Raw genomic sequence first — 17,647 nt, forward strand, 5'->3', positions numbered from 1 at the left:
CCAAGCATTTCTCCAACGATGATTCTCCTTACTCTCTCTCTCTTCCTTTCGACATGTCCTGTCTCATCGCAATTAAAACCTTTTCTATCCTTCTTGGTTAGACACTCTCGGTTATTATGTCCTGTTTTGTTACAATATTTACACGGTGCCTCACAATCCCTGGCAAAGTGCCCGCTCTGGCTACAATTATAACATTTATCATTATTTCTATCTGTCCCCTTTCCTCCCTTGCTGGAAGGTTTCCATCCCTTTTTGTCATTGTTTCTCTCTGCTATCTCACCTAGAGTAGCCATCAAGTATTCTGCTCCTCTCAACTTTTTCTTATTCAACTTAAAGCTTGCCACTAAACTTTCTAAATCTCTATGTGTCCTCACTCTATATACTTCTAGAATGGGTTCCTGTCCTTCTTCCCCTGCCCGTTCGTTCGGTAAAACAATTAGGGAATATTGTCTGACCTCTTCTCCTTCCTCGGCCTCTACCCACTCTGACTCTACCCCCCTTCTCCCTGGGCTTTGATTATGTGACTTCAGCCTTCTGAGGGATAAAGCCTGCTCTCTGCCCCTTCTCTCCTGTTCCTGCCACTTGTTCACTCTGCGTCCTAGTTCAGTTATTTCCTCCATGACTGTCTCTAAAGTAACTGTCCCCGCTATTTCCTCTTCCTCTCCTATCCCTCCCTCGGCTCCACATATGGGGGTGGTGGTTGTGGTACGGGGAGCACCGGCTGCCGTCTCCGTACCACCACCCTTTCATCATCAGGATTACCTCTCCACGCCTGATCGGCCCGAGAGGTATTCAATTTAGGCTTATGGGGAGCCTCCTGAGGAGCCGTGGGAATACTCGTTATCTGTTCCAATCTACCTCTTCTTTCTTTGTTATTTCCCTTTTATTTTCTCCCTCTGATCTCTTCCTCGCTTCGGCTAACCACACCCTTGCCGTTTCTAACCCCTCTGCTTGTTCTTTATCTACTTTATCCTTACACGCCTTATCTCCGGTTAATTCCAGAAGCTCTTTTGAGGATTTAATGCCCATTGTCAGATAACTTTGTAGTTTCTATGCTTATTCTCCCTTATCTCGGTGTATATGCTCTTGTGCCTATGTGTGTGTTTTCTTTACCGTTATCCAATTACTACCGTTTTGTCCTACGGTATATTCTCACAATCTACGGATATACCTCCTTTCCGTTATTTTCCCTAGGTAGTGTTCACAATTAGTTTACCTTCATTTGTAGTGACCACCTATATCTCGTCTCTTTACCGGCCCACTAATATACTCTTGATCAGGTTCCCACTTAGATCTCAATATTAGTTAGTTTACATTGGTAGTGCAGATACCTCCTGTCATTTCGGACTAGTCACTGTAGACTTTTTCCTTCCTAGGTGGCTTCTAAATCCAATTCCTGTCTTCCAATTGCACAGAATACTACCTATATCAGGGTTCTCTACACAAAATTCTAAAGACAGGTCACCAGATTAGAATGCCCAATGGATTCTACAAATCAACGTCCAAACCACACAATAGTCATTAAACCTATTTCTCCAATAGATTTTTTGTTGTTGTAGTGGGGACTGTAACATTTCAACTTAAAAAAAATAAAACACTTTAAAGAAATGTTTTATATATTTAGCTCTCATATAATTTTTAAAGTATGCATTAAACGGGGGTGCAAGATGGAGGAGAGGTGGCTTCAAAACCGTGCCCCCAGCCACTGCAGCAGAGAGGTTACAGGACTAGACAGGCAGCTGATTTGTCAGGTCACTAGTTCTTCTGTAATCTAACAGCAAGGAGTGTTCCTTCTAGTTACATTACTTGTCCGATTGTAATCTATACAATCTATGCCCTTTACAGGTATTACAACTGTCTTTGATTGTTGTGTCAGTATGTAGACAACTATTTTCAATAAGCACACACACAGGTCACTGCTAGACAAATAATAAGGTACTGCATGAGAGTTTATTGTATTATAGCTGCATTACATGAGAAGATAAAAATGTATTTATTCAAGTGAATTTTAAAAGCTAACATACAATGTTTATTCTGCATCAAAAAGTTCCATTGTGGGAAGTTTTAGACATTTCAACACATCTTCAGCACCTCTCATGACTTGAGTTCTAAAACAAAGATAGATATTACATAAAATGTCCAGAAATGTACAGCTGTTGGATAGCTTTTAGGGAAATATAGGTATAGAAGGACAACTAATACTGGTAAATCCATTGACACAAAATAACAAAACAAAAATCTACATTAAGTCAACACATTCAAACAACCCAACAAAATTACTGAATACTATGCAAGGTCTAACATACAAAACATTTTCCAACAAATGTTAACACAAGATAAAACATGCATTATATTTATCTCCAAAAGGTCAGAATCCATCAGGATTAGTGATTCCATAATCATATCAATTAATCACCCCCCCCAAAAAGATATATATTAATTTAGTCTCCTAATTTAGCTCAAGTGATTTAAACATGTCTTCGACATGTTGGAAAGCAACAATTAAAACAAGTCTCTTGTTTTCAATCAAGATGACATTTCCTGAGCCCTAACCAGTTTAATGGCGAGTTATCACAAGCCGACATAAGTTAAAAACAAACTTTTTATATTTCTATTCAAATGGTGGCACTTAAATGAATAGGCTAATGTCATGAATAATATAGCATTTTGTGTTCTGGATTTGTCAACGTGTAACAAACAGTTATAGATCAACTTTATTTAACCTACGCTGCACAGCATAAAGAATATGAAATGTGATGTTATAAAAATGGGCGACATGATTCTAAATATATAGGCCTTTCCCTTTTGTCATAAAGTCTATGAAATGTGTATAAATGTTCTTTGTAACAGTAGCACTTCATGAACATTCTACCCTTTTCCGATGACACCCTCCAAAATAACAACAGGAGAATGGATGTCGAGCACTCCCTTCCATGCGAACGCAGATTCACAACGTACCCGAATCTAACTAAAAAGGACATTTGTGTGAGGAATCTTTCCCAAACACTAGGGTCCGTTTTTAGGTATGAATCTACACAAAATCTCCCTAACAGATCAGGTCAGGTGTCACAAAGCCGATGTCGCAATAAACGACAGTGGGAGGTGGATTAGTCAAAGCTTGTACGTGCACCACAATCGCTCGTTGTCATTTTCCTGACGCACCTCTAATGCACGTACCCCGACATTCTAGACAAAACGTAGATGTGATACTACTTCATCTAAAGCCTAAGGGAAGGAGGGTTAGGGATAGGGGAGCGATTGCAGCCTCAAGGAATCAGAACGACCACTGGGGGGGTGGATTTAGCTAGCTGCTAAGTCTTTCCTTTCTTCGCCCCTTTTTCAAATAAGGTGTTGTCAGCTCCAGCTTTGTATTGCTCCTGGCTCGGTAGGTGGGTTGGCGGTCCTAGTTGGAGTTCACATGGTTCTGTATGCTGGGGTCCTGAGGTGCGGTGGCTGCCGGGGGAGGCGCCGTGTTACTGAAGAGCAGGGTCTTGAGGATCATCATGTAGAAGGGGCTGTAGACCTGCTTGTTGAAGTTGATCAGGCTGACGAAGGTGACCGCCAAGGAGGTGAGCTCCGGTTGGATCAGGGCCAGGCCTCCGGGCGTCGGGGGCGGATTCACGTGAGAGTTGGGCATGGCGAGGAGCACCCGGAAGTACTGCTGGACCCTTCCCTCTGGAGAGGAACGGAGAAGAGGCACAGAACAAACAGAGTGATCAGAAAAACAGGCACGAGACAATTGTGAGCTATTCAAGCAATTCAATAAACTGGAGGAAAATGTCACGCAATGTACAATTACACAGTCCATTCGGAAAGTGTTCAGACCCCTTCCACATTGTTACGTTACAGCCTCATTCTAAAATTGATTAAAAAAAAGAAATCCTCATCGATCTACACACACATACCCCATAATGACTGAGCGAAAAAAAAAGTTTAGAAATGTGCAAATGTATTAAAAATAAAACAGAAATACCTGATTTGCATAAGTATTCAGACCCATAGCTATGAAACTTGAAATTGAGCACAGGTGCATCCTGTTTCAATCAATCATCCTTGAGATGTTTCTATAACTTGATTGGAGTCCACCTGTGGTCAATTCAACTGATTTGACATGATTTGTAGAGGCACACACCTGTCTATATAAGGTCCCACAGTTGACAGTGCATGTCAGAGTAAAAACCAAGCCATGAGGTCGAAGGAATTGACTGTAGAGCTCCGAGACAGGATTGTGTCGAGGCACAGATCTGGGGAAGGGTACCAAAACACTTCTGCAGCATTGAAGGTCCCCAAGAACACAGTGGCCTCCATCATTCTTAAATGGAAGAAGTTTGGAAACACCAAGACTCTTCCTAGAGCTGGCTGCCCCAGCCAAACTGAGCCATCGGGGGAGAAGGGCCTTAGTCAGGGAGGTGACCAAGAACCCGATGGTCACTCTGACAGAGCTCCTCTGTGGAGATGGGAGAACCTTCCAGAAGGACAACTTTCTGTAGCACTCCACCAATCAGGCCTTTATGTTAGAGTGGCCAGACAGAAGCCACTCCTCAGTAAAAGGCACATAACAGCCCACTTGGAGTTTGCCAAAAGGCACCTAAAGGACTCTCAGACCATGAGAAACATTCTCTGGTCTGATGAAACCAAGATTGAACTCTGGCATGAATGACAAGCATCACGTCAGGAGGAAACCTGGCACCATCCCTACGGTGAAACATAGTGGTGGCAGCATCATGCTTTGGGGATGTTTTTCAGCAGCAGGGACTGGGAGACTAGTCAGGATGAGGCAAAGATGAATGGCGCAAAGTACAGAGAGATCCTTGATGAAAACCTGTTCCAGAGCGCTCAGGACCTCAGACTGGGGTGAAGTCTCTGAATGTCCTTGAGTGGCCAAGCCAGAGCCTGGACTTGAACCCCCACACCCCTCTCTAAAGACGTAAAATAGCTGTGCAGCAACACCCCCCCATCCAACCTGACAGAGCTGATCTGCAGAGAAGAATGGGATAAACTCCCCAAATACAGGTGTGCCAAGCTTGTAGCGTCATACCCAAGAAGACTCAAAGCTGTAATCGCTGCCAAAGGTGCTTCAACAGAGTACTGAGTAAAGGGTCTGAATACTTATGTAAATGTCATTATGGGGTATAGTGTGTAGATTGATGAGCAAAAACAACAACAATTTAATCAATTTTAGAATAAGGCTGTAACGTAATAAAATGTGGAAAAAGTCAAAGGGTCTGAATACTTTCTCCCGAATGCAATGTAGCTTGGCTGAGAACATTGCATTAAATATATACTATTAAATAATCAGTGAGCCATGTCAGGCCATCAGGTGTCGTTTTGCTTACCCACAAGACTGCGGATAGGGTTGTTTTCCTGGGTGATGCTGGTGATCTGGCCCTTGAGTGTGACCTGGAGTTCTGGGGGCAAGGCTGGGTAGTTCCTCTCAGTCAGGGACTTGTTGAGCTCACAGCAGATCTGACCACTGACGTTCCCCAGAGCCTCTGACAGGTTAAAGTCCCTGCAGAGTGGAGGGAGTTGTCAGTCTCAATTTTCACATTGAAATTGATATATGTTTGTGTGTGTGTGTTATGTAGAACCTACGGTCTGTGCATGCCCTCCAGGAGCACGCTGGCCATCCTCTTGAGGCGCTCGGCCAGTGCGGGCAGCCCCGAGATGGGCCCTCCGATGGCACTGTAGACAATGAGCAGCACGGAGGCCACGGCCTTTAGTAGCTGGAGCCTCCGCTGGAGCTCCCGCAGACGCACCTCGTCTGTCATCAGGGTCTGAGTGGGTTAAACACACACACACAAAGAGAGACTCAAATGGCCTTCACATATAGGGACGAATCATCAACTTAAGCCACATTTTTACTTAGTCTCCCATTGACATCAATGCATGACTAAATGAACATTCAACATTAGTGGAAGTTAGGATTCACCCCATGGAGACTAGATTTTAGACAATGGTCATTTAATAGACTTGTGGTTGTAAGTTGGTTGAGAGAGATGGTACTTTCTTTCAGACACTTGTATTCATATGGAATTCACACACATTTCTGACAAACAAACCCTCTAGATAGTCTATATGCAAATAAACACCACAAATCCATTTGACCAAGAAGTATAATACACAGAAACAGAAGCAAACACCTGTCAACATCCTTGTCGCCTCTATTTACACACACACGTTTCCCCTGTGACCATTCAGCAACACCCTCACCACTTGACAAACACACTGAATGTCACCTTTTCTTAATAACAAAAGATGAGTAATCCAATGGCAATCAAGATACAGTGGGGAGAACAAGTATTTGACACACTGCCGATTTTACAGGTTTTCCTACTTACAAAGCATGTAGGGGTCTGTAATTTTTATCATAGGTACACTTCAACTGTGAGAGACAGAATTTAAAACAAAAATCAAGAAAATCACATTGTATGATTTTTAAGTAATTCATTTGCATTTTATTGCATGACATAAGTATTTGATCACCTACTAACCAGTAAGAATTCCAGCTCTCACAGACCTGTTAGTTTTTCTTTAAGAAGCCCTCCTGTTCTCCACTCATTACCTGTATTAACTGCACCTGGGCTCCATGCAAGATCTCACCTCGTGGGGCATCAATGATCATGAGGAAGGTGAGGGATCAGCCCAGAACTACACGGCAGGACCTGGTCAATGACCTGAAGAGAGCTGGGACCACAGTCTCAAAGAAAACCATTAGTAACACACTACGCCGTCATGGATTAAAATCCTGCAGCGCATGCAAGGTCCCCCTGCTCAAGCCAGCGCATGTCCAGGCCCGTCTGAAGTTTGCCAATGACCATCTGGATGATCCAGAGGAGGAATGGGAGAAGGTCATGTGGTCTGATGAGACAAAAATAGAGCTTTTTGGTCTAAACTCCACTCGCCGTGTTTGGAGGAAGAAGAAGGATGAGTACAACCCCAAGAACACCATCCCAACCGTGAAGCTTGGAGGTGGAAACATCATTCTTTGGGGATGCTTTTCTGCAAAGGGGACAGGACGACTGCACCGTATTGAGGGGAGGATGGATGGGGCCATGTATCGCGAGATCTTGGCCAACAACCTCCTTCCCTCAGTAAGAGCATTGAACATGGGTCGTGGCTGGGTCTTCCAGCATGACAACGACCCAAAACACACAGCCAGGGCAACTAAGGAGTGGCTCCGTAAGAAGCATCTCAAGGTCCTGGAGTGGCCTAGCCAGTCTCCAGACCTGAACCCAATATAAAATCTTTGGAGGGAGCTGAAAGTCCGTATTGCCCAGCGACAGCCCCGAAACCTGAAGGATCTGGAGAAGGTCTGTATGGAGGAGTGGGCCAAAATCCCTGCTGCAGTGTGTGCAAACCTGGTCAAGAACTACAGGAAACGTATGATCTCTGTAATTGCAAACAAAGGTTTCTGTACCAAATATTAAGTTCTGCTTTTCTGATGTATGAAATACTTATGTCATGCAATAAAATGCAAATGATTTACTTTTAAAAAATCATACAATGTGATTTTCTGGATTTTTGTTTTAGATTCCGTCTCTCACAGTTGAAGTGTACCTATGATAAATTACAGACCTCTACATGCTTTGTAAGTAGGAAAACCTGCAAAATCGTCAGTGTATCAAATACTTTTTCTCCCCACTGTATGTCTTGAATAAGCAAATAATTATTTTGAAACCGTCTAAGACACACACACTCCAACCCACCTCAGGCAGTGGGCTCTTGTGGTAGTCCCAGGTGAGGAGGCGGATGAATCCACTGTTGAAGACCAGGAAGGGACTTGGCAGGGCTTTCCCCGCCTTCCCATGGCTGTTGGGCTGCTCCACAGTTGGCATGGAGAAAAGCACTTCCTCCAGAGAGGACTTGATCCACTCAGTGGTATGGTCCAACGCACCTGAGGAAGTTAGGACAGTCATTTGTATGGCATTTAATAGCGATTGACATCTTTCATTTTATGACGTAGAGAAATCAAACCCACGCTTCACATGCTGTACATACCACAACTCAAACATCCCCTAATACCATAAAGCAGTACAGGCACATAATTTACTTTGGAAGAAAACCAGCTGGACCTGAACCTTACACAGGAGCACACCCTGTTCCAGGAGCACACCCTGTTCAAACAATGAATGAATACTATGCTGACCTGTATGCACTCAACTGACAAATGTATTTGTAAAGGAACAGGGAAATGATCCAAATGCCAGTCCATTGCCAATAAAATGTTCCTCATAATAAACAAAGGTTAATAACAATGCAGACTCACTGGGAGTCTTCTCCACGATGCTCTGGAACTTGGCCCTCTCATACTCCACTGACTGCCTCTGCAGATCGGGCCGCAGGCTCTGGATGGTAAAGTTCACCATGTCCATCTTCATCAGGTCCAGCACCCGGAAGATCTCCCTGCTCAATGTAATAACACTCTCAAAACGGAAGCTTCCAGAAGTAATACCTAATGACTTGCCGTCATCAAACCCATGCCTCAACATCTGTACTTCTAGCTTCGGAGATCTAAAAGGGTCAATTGAATTTAACAAAGGTGGACTTCAATTAAGTTGTAGAAACATCTCAAGGATGATCAATGGAAACAGAATACATCTGAGCTCAATTTACATTCGCAAAACAATAGGGTCTGAATACTTATGTAAATAAGGTATTTTTTATATATTTATTTTCACATTTTGCAAAAATGTCTAAAAAACACTTTTCACTTTGTCATTGTGGTATTGTGTGTCGATTGATTACATTTTTTAAAATCCATTTTAGAATAAGGCTGTAACGTAACAAAATGTGGAAAAAGTGGTCTGAATACTTTCCGAATGCACGGTAGCTTTAGAGATCCAAAAGGATCAAATGGGTGCCAGCCATGTATGGCGATGGCTACAATTATCCAAATAAATATTCACAAGGGTTGGAAACAAAACTTTGCCCAAACGTACTTGTACATTGACATAACATTGTCGGGGCTCTCGCGGAGCTTCTTGACCTCGTCGTCACGGACTGGGGCGCACAGCTTGCCCATGATGGTGACGATGTAAGAGGCCAGGCCCTGTATGTCCACCGCTTCCTTGTGCGCCTGCTGGCGAATCAAATCCATGTCCAGCACCTCCAGGATCTGAGTCCGTAGTCGATTGGCTCCCGGGCTCAGGAAAGACAACAGGATCTGTTCATAGTAAATGGTTTTTAAAAATGAAGGAAAGAAACAATATATAGCAAGAAGATATCAATCTTAAAAGCTATTAGCCCATTTTAAATACATCCTTCTTGTGTACATTCACAATACACACAATTGGACAGGTGAAAGAATGGAATCCACTACATAACTGTTGCTTATCCACTTGTGTCAGATCAGTGATTACTGCTCAGGGAGTTAGAAATGATACGTTCTCAAAGTCTTCCAACAGGGTCATCTTCCTGAAAAGATAAGCTTTCCAACCATGGATTCATCAAGTTTGATAGAGGGGAAAGGGGCCAAAGCTCACCTCTCTGATCTCCTCCAGCAGTTTGATGGTGTGCTCATACTCTGGTGGGTCATCATTCAGCTCAGACTCCAGGCCATCCCAGAACGCCTTGTGAACTATATCTTTGACTTGCTTCTCCAAACTGAAAATGAGAATTGAATATCATCAGTTGTCAATTGGCATTTGAGTAGCCCAAGTGATGGCCATGTTCACTGGGCGTGCATTTTGAGCTGGTAGGTAACTGTTCTGAGGTAGGTGGGGCTGCTCCACATGGAAGTCACGGTTGACGATGATCTCGTGGGCCAGGGTCAGGTTGGACAGGTCCCGGGCAGAAGACATGACATCATCCAGTGTTATAGTTTTGGGCGGGCTGGCTGTAAATAGGGGGCATAGATTTTTTAAAATAAGAACAAAAACAGTGTTGAGAGTAACCATTTTGGCATTTGAAAGCTCAACCAAAGTGGGGAGAGGGCACACAGTGTTGCATTCCGATTCTCTATACTCCTCCAAAAGTGATGACAACACCAATCCAATGCTTTTAAATCAATGATGGGAAGTGTGCAAGTGCACACTTTCTGGAAAACGGTAGGAAATGGAAATGCAATTTTTAGAGTGACATTTTAACAAGCCTAAGAAGCAGTCCTACTAGACAGGGAGGAAGGAGATCTACTCACAGGAGGGCGAGCTGTGCTTGCTGCTGGAGCAGTCACTGGTGAAGCTCTGGCGGGAGCAGTCAAAGTCGCTGGCAGACGTGATGCTGTTACAGCGGTCCGACGACGACTCGGCGTCGCTGCTGGCGTCCTCGCTGCCAGTGGTGGACATGGAGGTGGGCCGCTCGTCAGTCCCAGGCATGGCGTCCTCGCTGCCAGTGGTGGACATGGAGGTGGGCCGCTCGTCAGTCCCAGGCATGGCGTCCTCGCTAACAGTGGTGGACATGGAGGTAGGCCGCTCGTCAGTCCCAGGCATGGTGGGATAGCGCTGCAGGCAGGCACAGCAGTTATGCATGCATGTATGTACAGTTGAAGTCGGAAGTTTACATACACCTTAAACTAAGTTTCAATGTATTTGGCTTTCACAACTCCTGACATTTAATCCAAATAAAAATTCCCTGTCTTAGGTCAGTTAGGATCACCAGGATCACCACTTTATTTTAAGAATGTGAAATGTCAGAATAATAGTAGAGATTATTTATTTCAGCTTTTAATTTCTTTCATCACATTCACAGTGGGTCAGAAGTTTACATACACTCAATTAGTATTTGGTAGCATTGCATTTAAATAGTTTAACTTGGGTCAAATGTGTTGGGTAGACTTCCACAAGCTTCCCACAATAAGTTGGGTGAATTTTGGCCCATTCCTCCTAACAGAGCTGGTGTAGCTGAGTCAGGTTTGTAAACCTCCTTGCTCGCACACGCTTTTTCAGTTCTGCCAACAAATTGTCTATAGGACTGAGGTCAGGACTTTGTGGTGGCCACTCCAATACCTTGACTTTGCTGTCCTTAAGCCATTTTGCCACAACTTTGTAAGTATGCTTGGGGTCCATTTGGAAGACCATTGTCCATTTGGAAGACCCATTTGCGAACAAGCTTCAACTTCCTGACTGATGTCTTGAGATGTTGCTTCAATATATCCACATCATTTTATTTTCTCATGATGCCATCTATTTTGTGAAGTGCACCAGTCCCTCCTGCAGCAAAGCACCCCCACAACATTATGCTGCCACCCCCGTGCTTCGCGGTTGGGATGGTGTTCTTAGGCTTGCAAGCCTCTCTCTTTTTCCTCCAAACATAACAATGGTCATTATGACCAACCAGTTCTATTTTTGTTCCATCAGACCAGAGGACATTTCTCCAAAAAGTACAATCTTTGTCCCCATGTGCAGTTGCAAACCGTAGTCTGGCTTTTTTATGGCAGTTTTGGAGCAGTAGCTTCTTCCTTGCTGACCGGCTATCAGGTTATGTCGATATAGGACTCGTTTTACTGTGGATATAGATACTTTTGTACCCGTTTCCTCCAGCATCTTCACAAGGTCCTTTGCTGTTGTTCTGGGATTGATTTGCACTTTTCGCACCAAAGTACGTTCATCTCTACGAGACAGCACGAGTCTCCTTCCTGAGCGGTATGACGGCTGCGTGGTCCCATGGTGTTTATACTTGCGTACTATTGCTTGTACAGATGAACATGGTACCTTCAGGCATTTGGAAATTGCTCCCAAGGATGAACCAGACTTGTGGAGGTCTACAATTATTTTTCTGAGGTCTTGGCTGATTTCTTTTGATTTTCCCATGATGTCAAGCAAAGAGGCACTGAGTTTGAAGATAGGCCTTGAAATGCATCCACAGGTACACCTCCAATTGACTCAAATGATGTCAACTAGCCTATCAGAAGCTTCTAAAGTCATGACATAATTTTCTGGAATTTTCCAAGCTGTTTAAAGGCACAGTCAACTTACTGTATGTAAACTTCTGACCCACTGGAATTTTGATACAGTGAATTATAAGTGAAATAATCTGTCTGTAAACAAATGTTGGAAAAATGACTTGTGTCATGCACAAAGTAGATGTCCTAACCGACTTGCCAAAACTATAGTTTGTTTACAAGAAATTTGTGGAGTGGTTGAAAAATGAGTTTTAATGACTCCAACCTAAGTGTATGTAAACTTCCGACTTCAACTGTATGTATGTATATATGTATGTATGTACGCATGTAGCATTATTTAAGCCTACATGAATACTGTAACATGTGGTTTGAATGCACTGGAATGTACCCACAAATTTCTCTTACGGAAAAATAAGGGGTTTCTAAGTCTTGTGTAGTGGGGGTCAGGCAGTTGTAGCCAGAGCCTTGAGTTTGCACTTACATTCATTATCTAGCTATGTAGCCTATAAAAGGCACTGGACTGGCCATTAGCTAGTTTAACCTAGCTTAACCTCCCATTCCAAAGTCTGAGGTCCCCCAAGAAAAACAATTGCACTACCTTACTGAAGACACTACTTTTTGGTTTGGTGTGTTACCATTACCATGTGTGTGCTTGTGTTTTTGCCTGTGTTCCTGTTGCTAGGAGAGGAAGGGTGTAAAACACCACAGGACAGTATAACAGCTGTTAGGCCAGAGTGGCCATGGAAACAGAAGGAGGGCCATCCACTTGTGCCCCAGTTAAGATAAAAGGACACAGTTTCCAAAATGATTCAGACATTAGTTGACTTAAAGAGAGTGCTGATAAAAAAGAAAAAAAAAAAATAGGGATATTATCACCATAGTTCAGCCTACTTCCACAATTACAAAACAAAGGGACAGTGTTATGAATGGCATGAGTCTCCAGGGTAACATGATAACAGCGGGATTCTCAGCCAACCGTCCACAGATCCAGTTACACTTCACTGCTTAGATGAACAGGGTAATCATTCTCGTGTACCGCACATCGGTCCAAGCAACATAAAGGCACCCTTCCAGCCATCCCGTCATTGAGATCAAGTAAACAACTTGGCCTACACTTTTTAGAACAATAAGTGTTGTTGAGGCAAAGCACTTGAATTTAGGCCAATAGCTTTAAAATGGACCTTAAAACATTCCAATACAATTCACTATGTCGAACTACTAGGCCAACGTGCCATATACAGAAGACACATTATCAGATGTGTGTTGCCCTGTTGGGCTATCTGGCAAAGAAAACACCAACAACTACAGTCCAGAGAGCTAGGTGGTGCTTCCTTCTTATGGAGGAAGGCTGTGACTTTATAGTCTATGCCTGTGTGTAGTCTCAGTCATGACCTTCATCGTCATTCTCCTGTCAGACATGGCAAGGTCATAACCCATATCTCAACGGTCACAAGAGAAACGGAACGTCTGAAGTTGTTTGATACAGTGCATCCGGAAAGCATTCAGACCCCTTAACTTTTTACACATTTTGTTACATTACAGACTTATTCTAAAATGTATTAAATTGTTTCCCCCCTCAATCTACACACAATACCCCATTATGACGATGCAAAAACATTTGAGAAATTTGGGAAAACTTTTTTTTTTTTAAACAACGTAAATCTCACATTTACATAATATTCAGACCCTTTACTCAGTACTTTGTTGAAGCACCTTTGGCAGCAATTACAGCCTTGAGTCTTCTTGAGTATGACACTACTTCTTCCATTTAAGAATGATGGAGGCCACTGCAATCTTGGGGACCTTCAATGCTGCAGAAATGGTTTTGGTACCCTTCCCCAGATCTGTGCCTTGACACAATCCTGTCTCGGCTCTCTACGGACAATTCCTTTGACTTCATGTCTTGGTTTTTGCTCTGACATGCACTGTCAACTGTGAGACCTTATATAGACAGGTGTGTTCCTTTCCAAATCATGTCCAATCAATTGAATTGACCACAGGTGGACTCCAATCAAGTTGTAGAAACACCTCAAGGATGATCAATGGAATCAGGATGCACAAAGCTCAATTTCAAATCTCATAGCAAAGGGTCTGAATACTTATGTAAATAAGGTTTTTTTTTTTTAATATAAATTTGCAAAAATATTTAAAAAACTTTTCTCTTTGTCATTATGGGGTATTGTGTGTAGATTGAGGGGAAAAAAAGATTTATAAAATTTTAGAACAAGGCTGTAACGTAACAAAATGTGGAAAAGGTCAAGGGGTCTGAACACTTTCCAAATGCACTGTATTTGCTTTCTAGATCAGCCCATGTCTATTGTGATGCCTGAAGTGATGTGCCCAGTCCTACCAATGAAGGATAAACAGACAGGTGATTCAGAGAGAATTCCTAAAGCAAATGCAAGTCAAAACATTTCAAAATTACTGCATTCGATTAGCTTGCTTAGACACAGAGGCATTGATAAGGCAAACCAGCACAAGAATCTATGCTGACCATATTATTATTTATTTTTTCCAAGGAGCATGTGTGCGCCTAAATAGAAAGATGTTGGCGCACACAAAAGACATTTAGGAGCACATTGAAAAATTGTTTATGTAATAAAGCTAGAATCCTTTATATTTCTAGGCGCACTGATGCTCCTAAAATTAAAATTCCAGGTCGCACAGCAACATATTTAGGCGCATGTGTGAGTAAAATGGTTGCACTGTAGAGCCCTGACCCAGGAGGAAAAGGAACGTTACAGAGCAGGGATTGAGATGAAGGTCTGAAAGGCATTCGCCCATCGACCAAGTCAGTAGTATTTTGAATGCCCGAAGATTATGATCAAGTATGATCATTTTAAGCTATTTTCCCCTAGACAGGAACCAGAGAAACTAGAAAGACCAGACAACTGGAATAATTAGCAGAACAGGCTCAATTTGCACGACTGCTCAGGTCACTTGCACTGGGCAATAGGGCAACCATTAATGTCAATCCCGGTAGAGCAACTGACACTTCACCACCACTTGACACTGCACAGTGGATATAAAAAGACTAGGATATGTCTATTACTGTAGTTAGGTGAGTTAGTTCGATATGATCACATTACAATCACAAAGCGTCCCGTATCCACATGCAGACAAAATAGCTACCCTTGTGTGTGCAGTGCACAGACTATATCAGTGAACAACTGTGGGGAAAATAGCTTTCCATGGCAACGCTGTCATTGGTTGATTCCCATCGCTTTGTCTAAACATATTGTTATCATGGTTACGCCATGGATTAGCAGTCTGACCGAAGTTGCCCTAAAAAAGACGCAGTAGGCTCTACAAGCCAGGATGTTGAATAAAATTATATTTACACTTACTTTACCAGTTGTACATGCTGTTGATCCTTTTTGGAGGTAGGTGGTGGAGATAGGGTATCCACAGGAAAGGGTTGTTTACCTGACTTTTTGCGGTGTCGGTAGTTTCTGTAACTTGTATTTTCAATCGTTTCAGGCATTGCATGTGTTGCACAATATGTCCATTTACTTTTATCAATAGTTAGCATTGAATTTTTTTTTTTTAAGTTACCTTGCCCAAGAGAGATTTGCGTGGTTATCAAAATGTCATGCCAGGGTAAGCCTACACGAAACACAGACCTTATATGACATCATTCTAAAATCCACAGGAGGCTGCTGAGGGGAGGATGGCTCATAATAAATGGCTGGAACATAGCGAATGGAATGGCATCAAACATGGAAAATATGTTTGATGTAGATGATACTATTCCACTCCCAGCCATTACCACGAGCCCGTACTCTCAAATTAAGGTACCACCAATCTCCTGTGCTAAAATCTCAGATGGAAAATGAATGGTGCAAAAAATTATTGTAACCATTTCCGGGTTTTATGACTCATACTGTGGTACCCAATTGCATCAGTATTGATTTTTTTATATACAACCATATAGAGACCATTGTACTAAAAGTTGGGCAAAGAACACTTCCCTGTGAATACTTTGTCTCAGATCACCTCTTACATAAGCACAAAAATCAGCAGACAACTGGTAAAGTACAGTACCAGTCAAAACTTTGGACACATCTACTCATTTCAGTGTTTCTTTATTTGTACTATTTTCTACATTGTAGAATAATAGCGAAGACATCACAACTATGAAATAACACATATGGAATCATGTAGTAACCGAAAAGAAAATGTGTTAAACAATTCAAAAAACATTTTTTTATTTGAGATTCTTCAAAGTAGCCACCCCTTGCCTTGATGACTGCTTTGCACACTCTTGGCATTCTCTCAAACAGCTTCATGAGGTAGTCACCTGGAATGCATTTCAATTAACAGGTGTGCCTTGTTCATTTGTGGAATTTCTTTACGTCTTAATGCGTTTGAGCCAATCAGTTGTGTTGTGACAAGGTAGAGGTAGTATACAGAAGTTAGCCCTGTTTGGTAAAAGACCAAGTCCATATTATGGCAAGAACAGCTCAAATAAGCAAAGAAAAATGACAGTCCATCATTACTATTAAGACATGAAGGTCAGTCAATGTGGAAAATGTCAAGAACTTTTAAAGTTTCTTCAAGTGAAGTCGCAAAAACCATCAAGCGCCATGTTGGAAAAGCATTCCAGGTGAAGCTGGTTGAGAGAATGCCAAGAGCGTGCAAAGCTGTCATCAAGGCAAAGGGTGGCTATTTTGAAGAATCTAAAATATAACATGTTTTGATTTGTTTAACACTTTTGGTTACTACATGATTCCATGTGTTATTTCATCGTTTGTCTTCACTATTAAAAATAAGGAAAACCCCTTGAATGATTAGGTGTGTCCAAACTTTTGACTGGTACTGTACATTAAAATTAAGTATATTCAAACGTATGACTTTTGATGGGAATGTTCACAAAAAGTGAGCCTGCGTGTTAGAGACGATTCTTTCACTCTCGGATTCGTAGAGGCTATCCGTCGCTCGGCACTACAAGGCTGGTTACAGCAAATAGCATTTCCAGTTAAGCTGCAGTACACTGTACAAGCTGCATGTACAAAACAATATCCACACACGCGTCACTGATAAATACACGCGATCCTGCAGCACCAAAACAAGAGCGCTGGACAAGACTGAGAAGAGATCTGCCTGTGCCAAAAGAAACGCAAGACAATAACTATGGCGCTGAAAGGGTTTTAATTGATTGCAAAGCATGTTGATCCTCGCATCTAGTTACACAGGAAGAATAGTACTGAAGTTACCAATCTAATTAAAATGTCGCTACAATCAATAGTTGTTATTGTTACGGATGAAGTCACAAGCGCGATCGTGCAAGCGTAGCAGGCTAACGACGTTAGATTAATCTGACAAGGAGCTAAATGGCTTTTTAATAGCTAGAAGATATATATTGTTATGTTTGTAAACAAGAATGCTAACGCTAAAACACCAACTTCTAATGGGTTCGTAACTAACGTTACGATTACATACATCCAGCTCAATCACACCAACAAGGATAAACATGACCCAAACAATACATTGGTAACTAGCAACATCATAGCATAGGTGACTGTTGACAAGCTCAAAGGGTTTCGCTATCTAGCTAAGTTCCCAACTAGCATGTGCAAATGCTAACAAAAATATACGTCGAAATATAGCTATGTTTTACCTTTTTCACGTCTCCGCCGTGGGAGACTAGGTTATACACCAAAATAGTAGTTTGTAAAGGAGGTTGAGTCTAGTTAGCTGACGGCACTTTAGTATTTTTAAAGGTCCAAGACCACAGCTGGCTTGCTGTTCGATTTAGGCTAAACCATTCAGTAGCGGTGGGGTGTACTTTGTTGGGCAACGTTAATA

The 17,647-nt window shown here is 42.4% G+C and overlaps 1 protein-coding gene across 2 annotated transcripts; it reads right to left on the reverse strand.

Annotated features, from left to right (window-relative positions):
• Positions 1-1,931: 1,931 nt before the first annotated feature.
• On the reverse strand, positions 1,932-17,606 carry LOC139565598 (T-complex protein 11-like protein 2). 2 transcript variants are annotated; one of them, XM_071386018.1, is made up of 10 exons: positions 17,460-17,606; positions 10,136-10,439; positions 9,701-9,835; positions 9,483-9,601; positions 8,940-9,163; positions 8,267-8,511; positions 7,707-7,894; positions 5,593-5,774; positions 5,337-5,509; positions 1,932-3,675 (listed from the first exon to the last, which is right to left on the reverse strand). In XM_071386018.1, the coding sequence occupies exons 2-10, from the start codon at positions 10,425-10,427 to the stop codon at positions 3,404-3,406; spliced, it is 1,830 nt and encodes a 609-aa protein (XP_071242119.1). In that variant the 5' UTR covers positions 10,428-10,439; positions 17,460-17,606; the 3' UTR covers positions 1,932-3,403. The 2 variants fall into 2 exon arrangements, with proteins under 2 accessions (XP_071242119.1, XP_071242120.1); XM_071386019.1 differs by having other exon boundaries at positions 8,267-8,403; positions 17,460-17,604.
• Positions 17,607-17,647: the final 41 nt, after the last annotated feature.

This window comes from Salvelinus alpinus, chromosome 37, assembly GCF_045679555.1.
Source record: "Salvelinus alpinus chromosome 37, SLU_Salpinus.1, whole genome shotgun sequence".
Classification (NCBI taxonomy): domain Eukaryota; kingdom Metazoa; phylum Chordata; class Actinopteri; order Salmoniformes; family Salmonidae; genus Salvelinus; species Salvelinus alpinus.

Excerpts from the sequence above, each read along its gene's own strand:
- LOC139565598 (XM_071386018.1), bottom strand. The coding sequence starts at position 10,427 with ATGCCTGGGACTGACGAGCGGCCTACCTCCATGTCCACCACTGTTAGC. Across the intron at positions 9,836-10,135 it reads CAAGCACAGCTCGCCCTCCT|CCAGCCCGCCCAAAACTATA; the intron begins GTGAGTAGATCT and ends CCCTATTTACAG. Across the intron at positions 5,510-5,592 it reads CTGGAGGGCATGCACAGACC|GGACTTTAACCTGTCAGAGG; the intron begins GTAGGTTCTACA and ends TCCACTCTGCAG.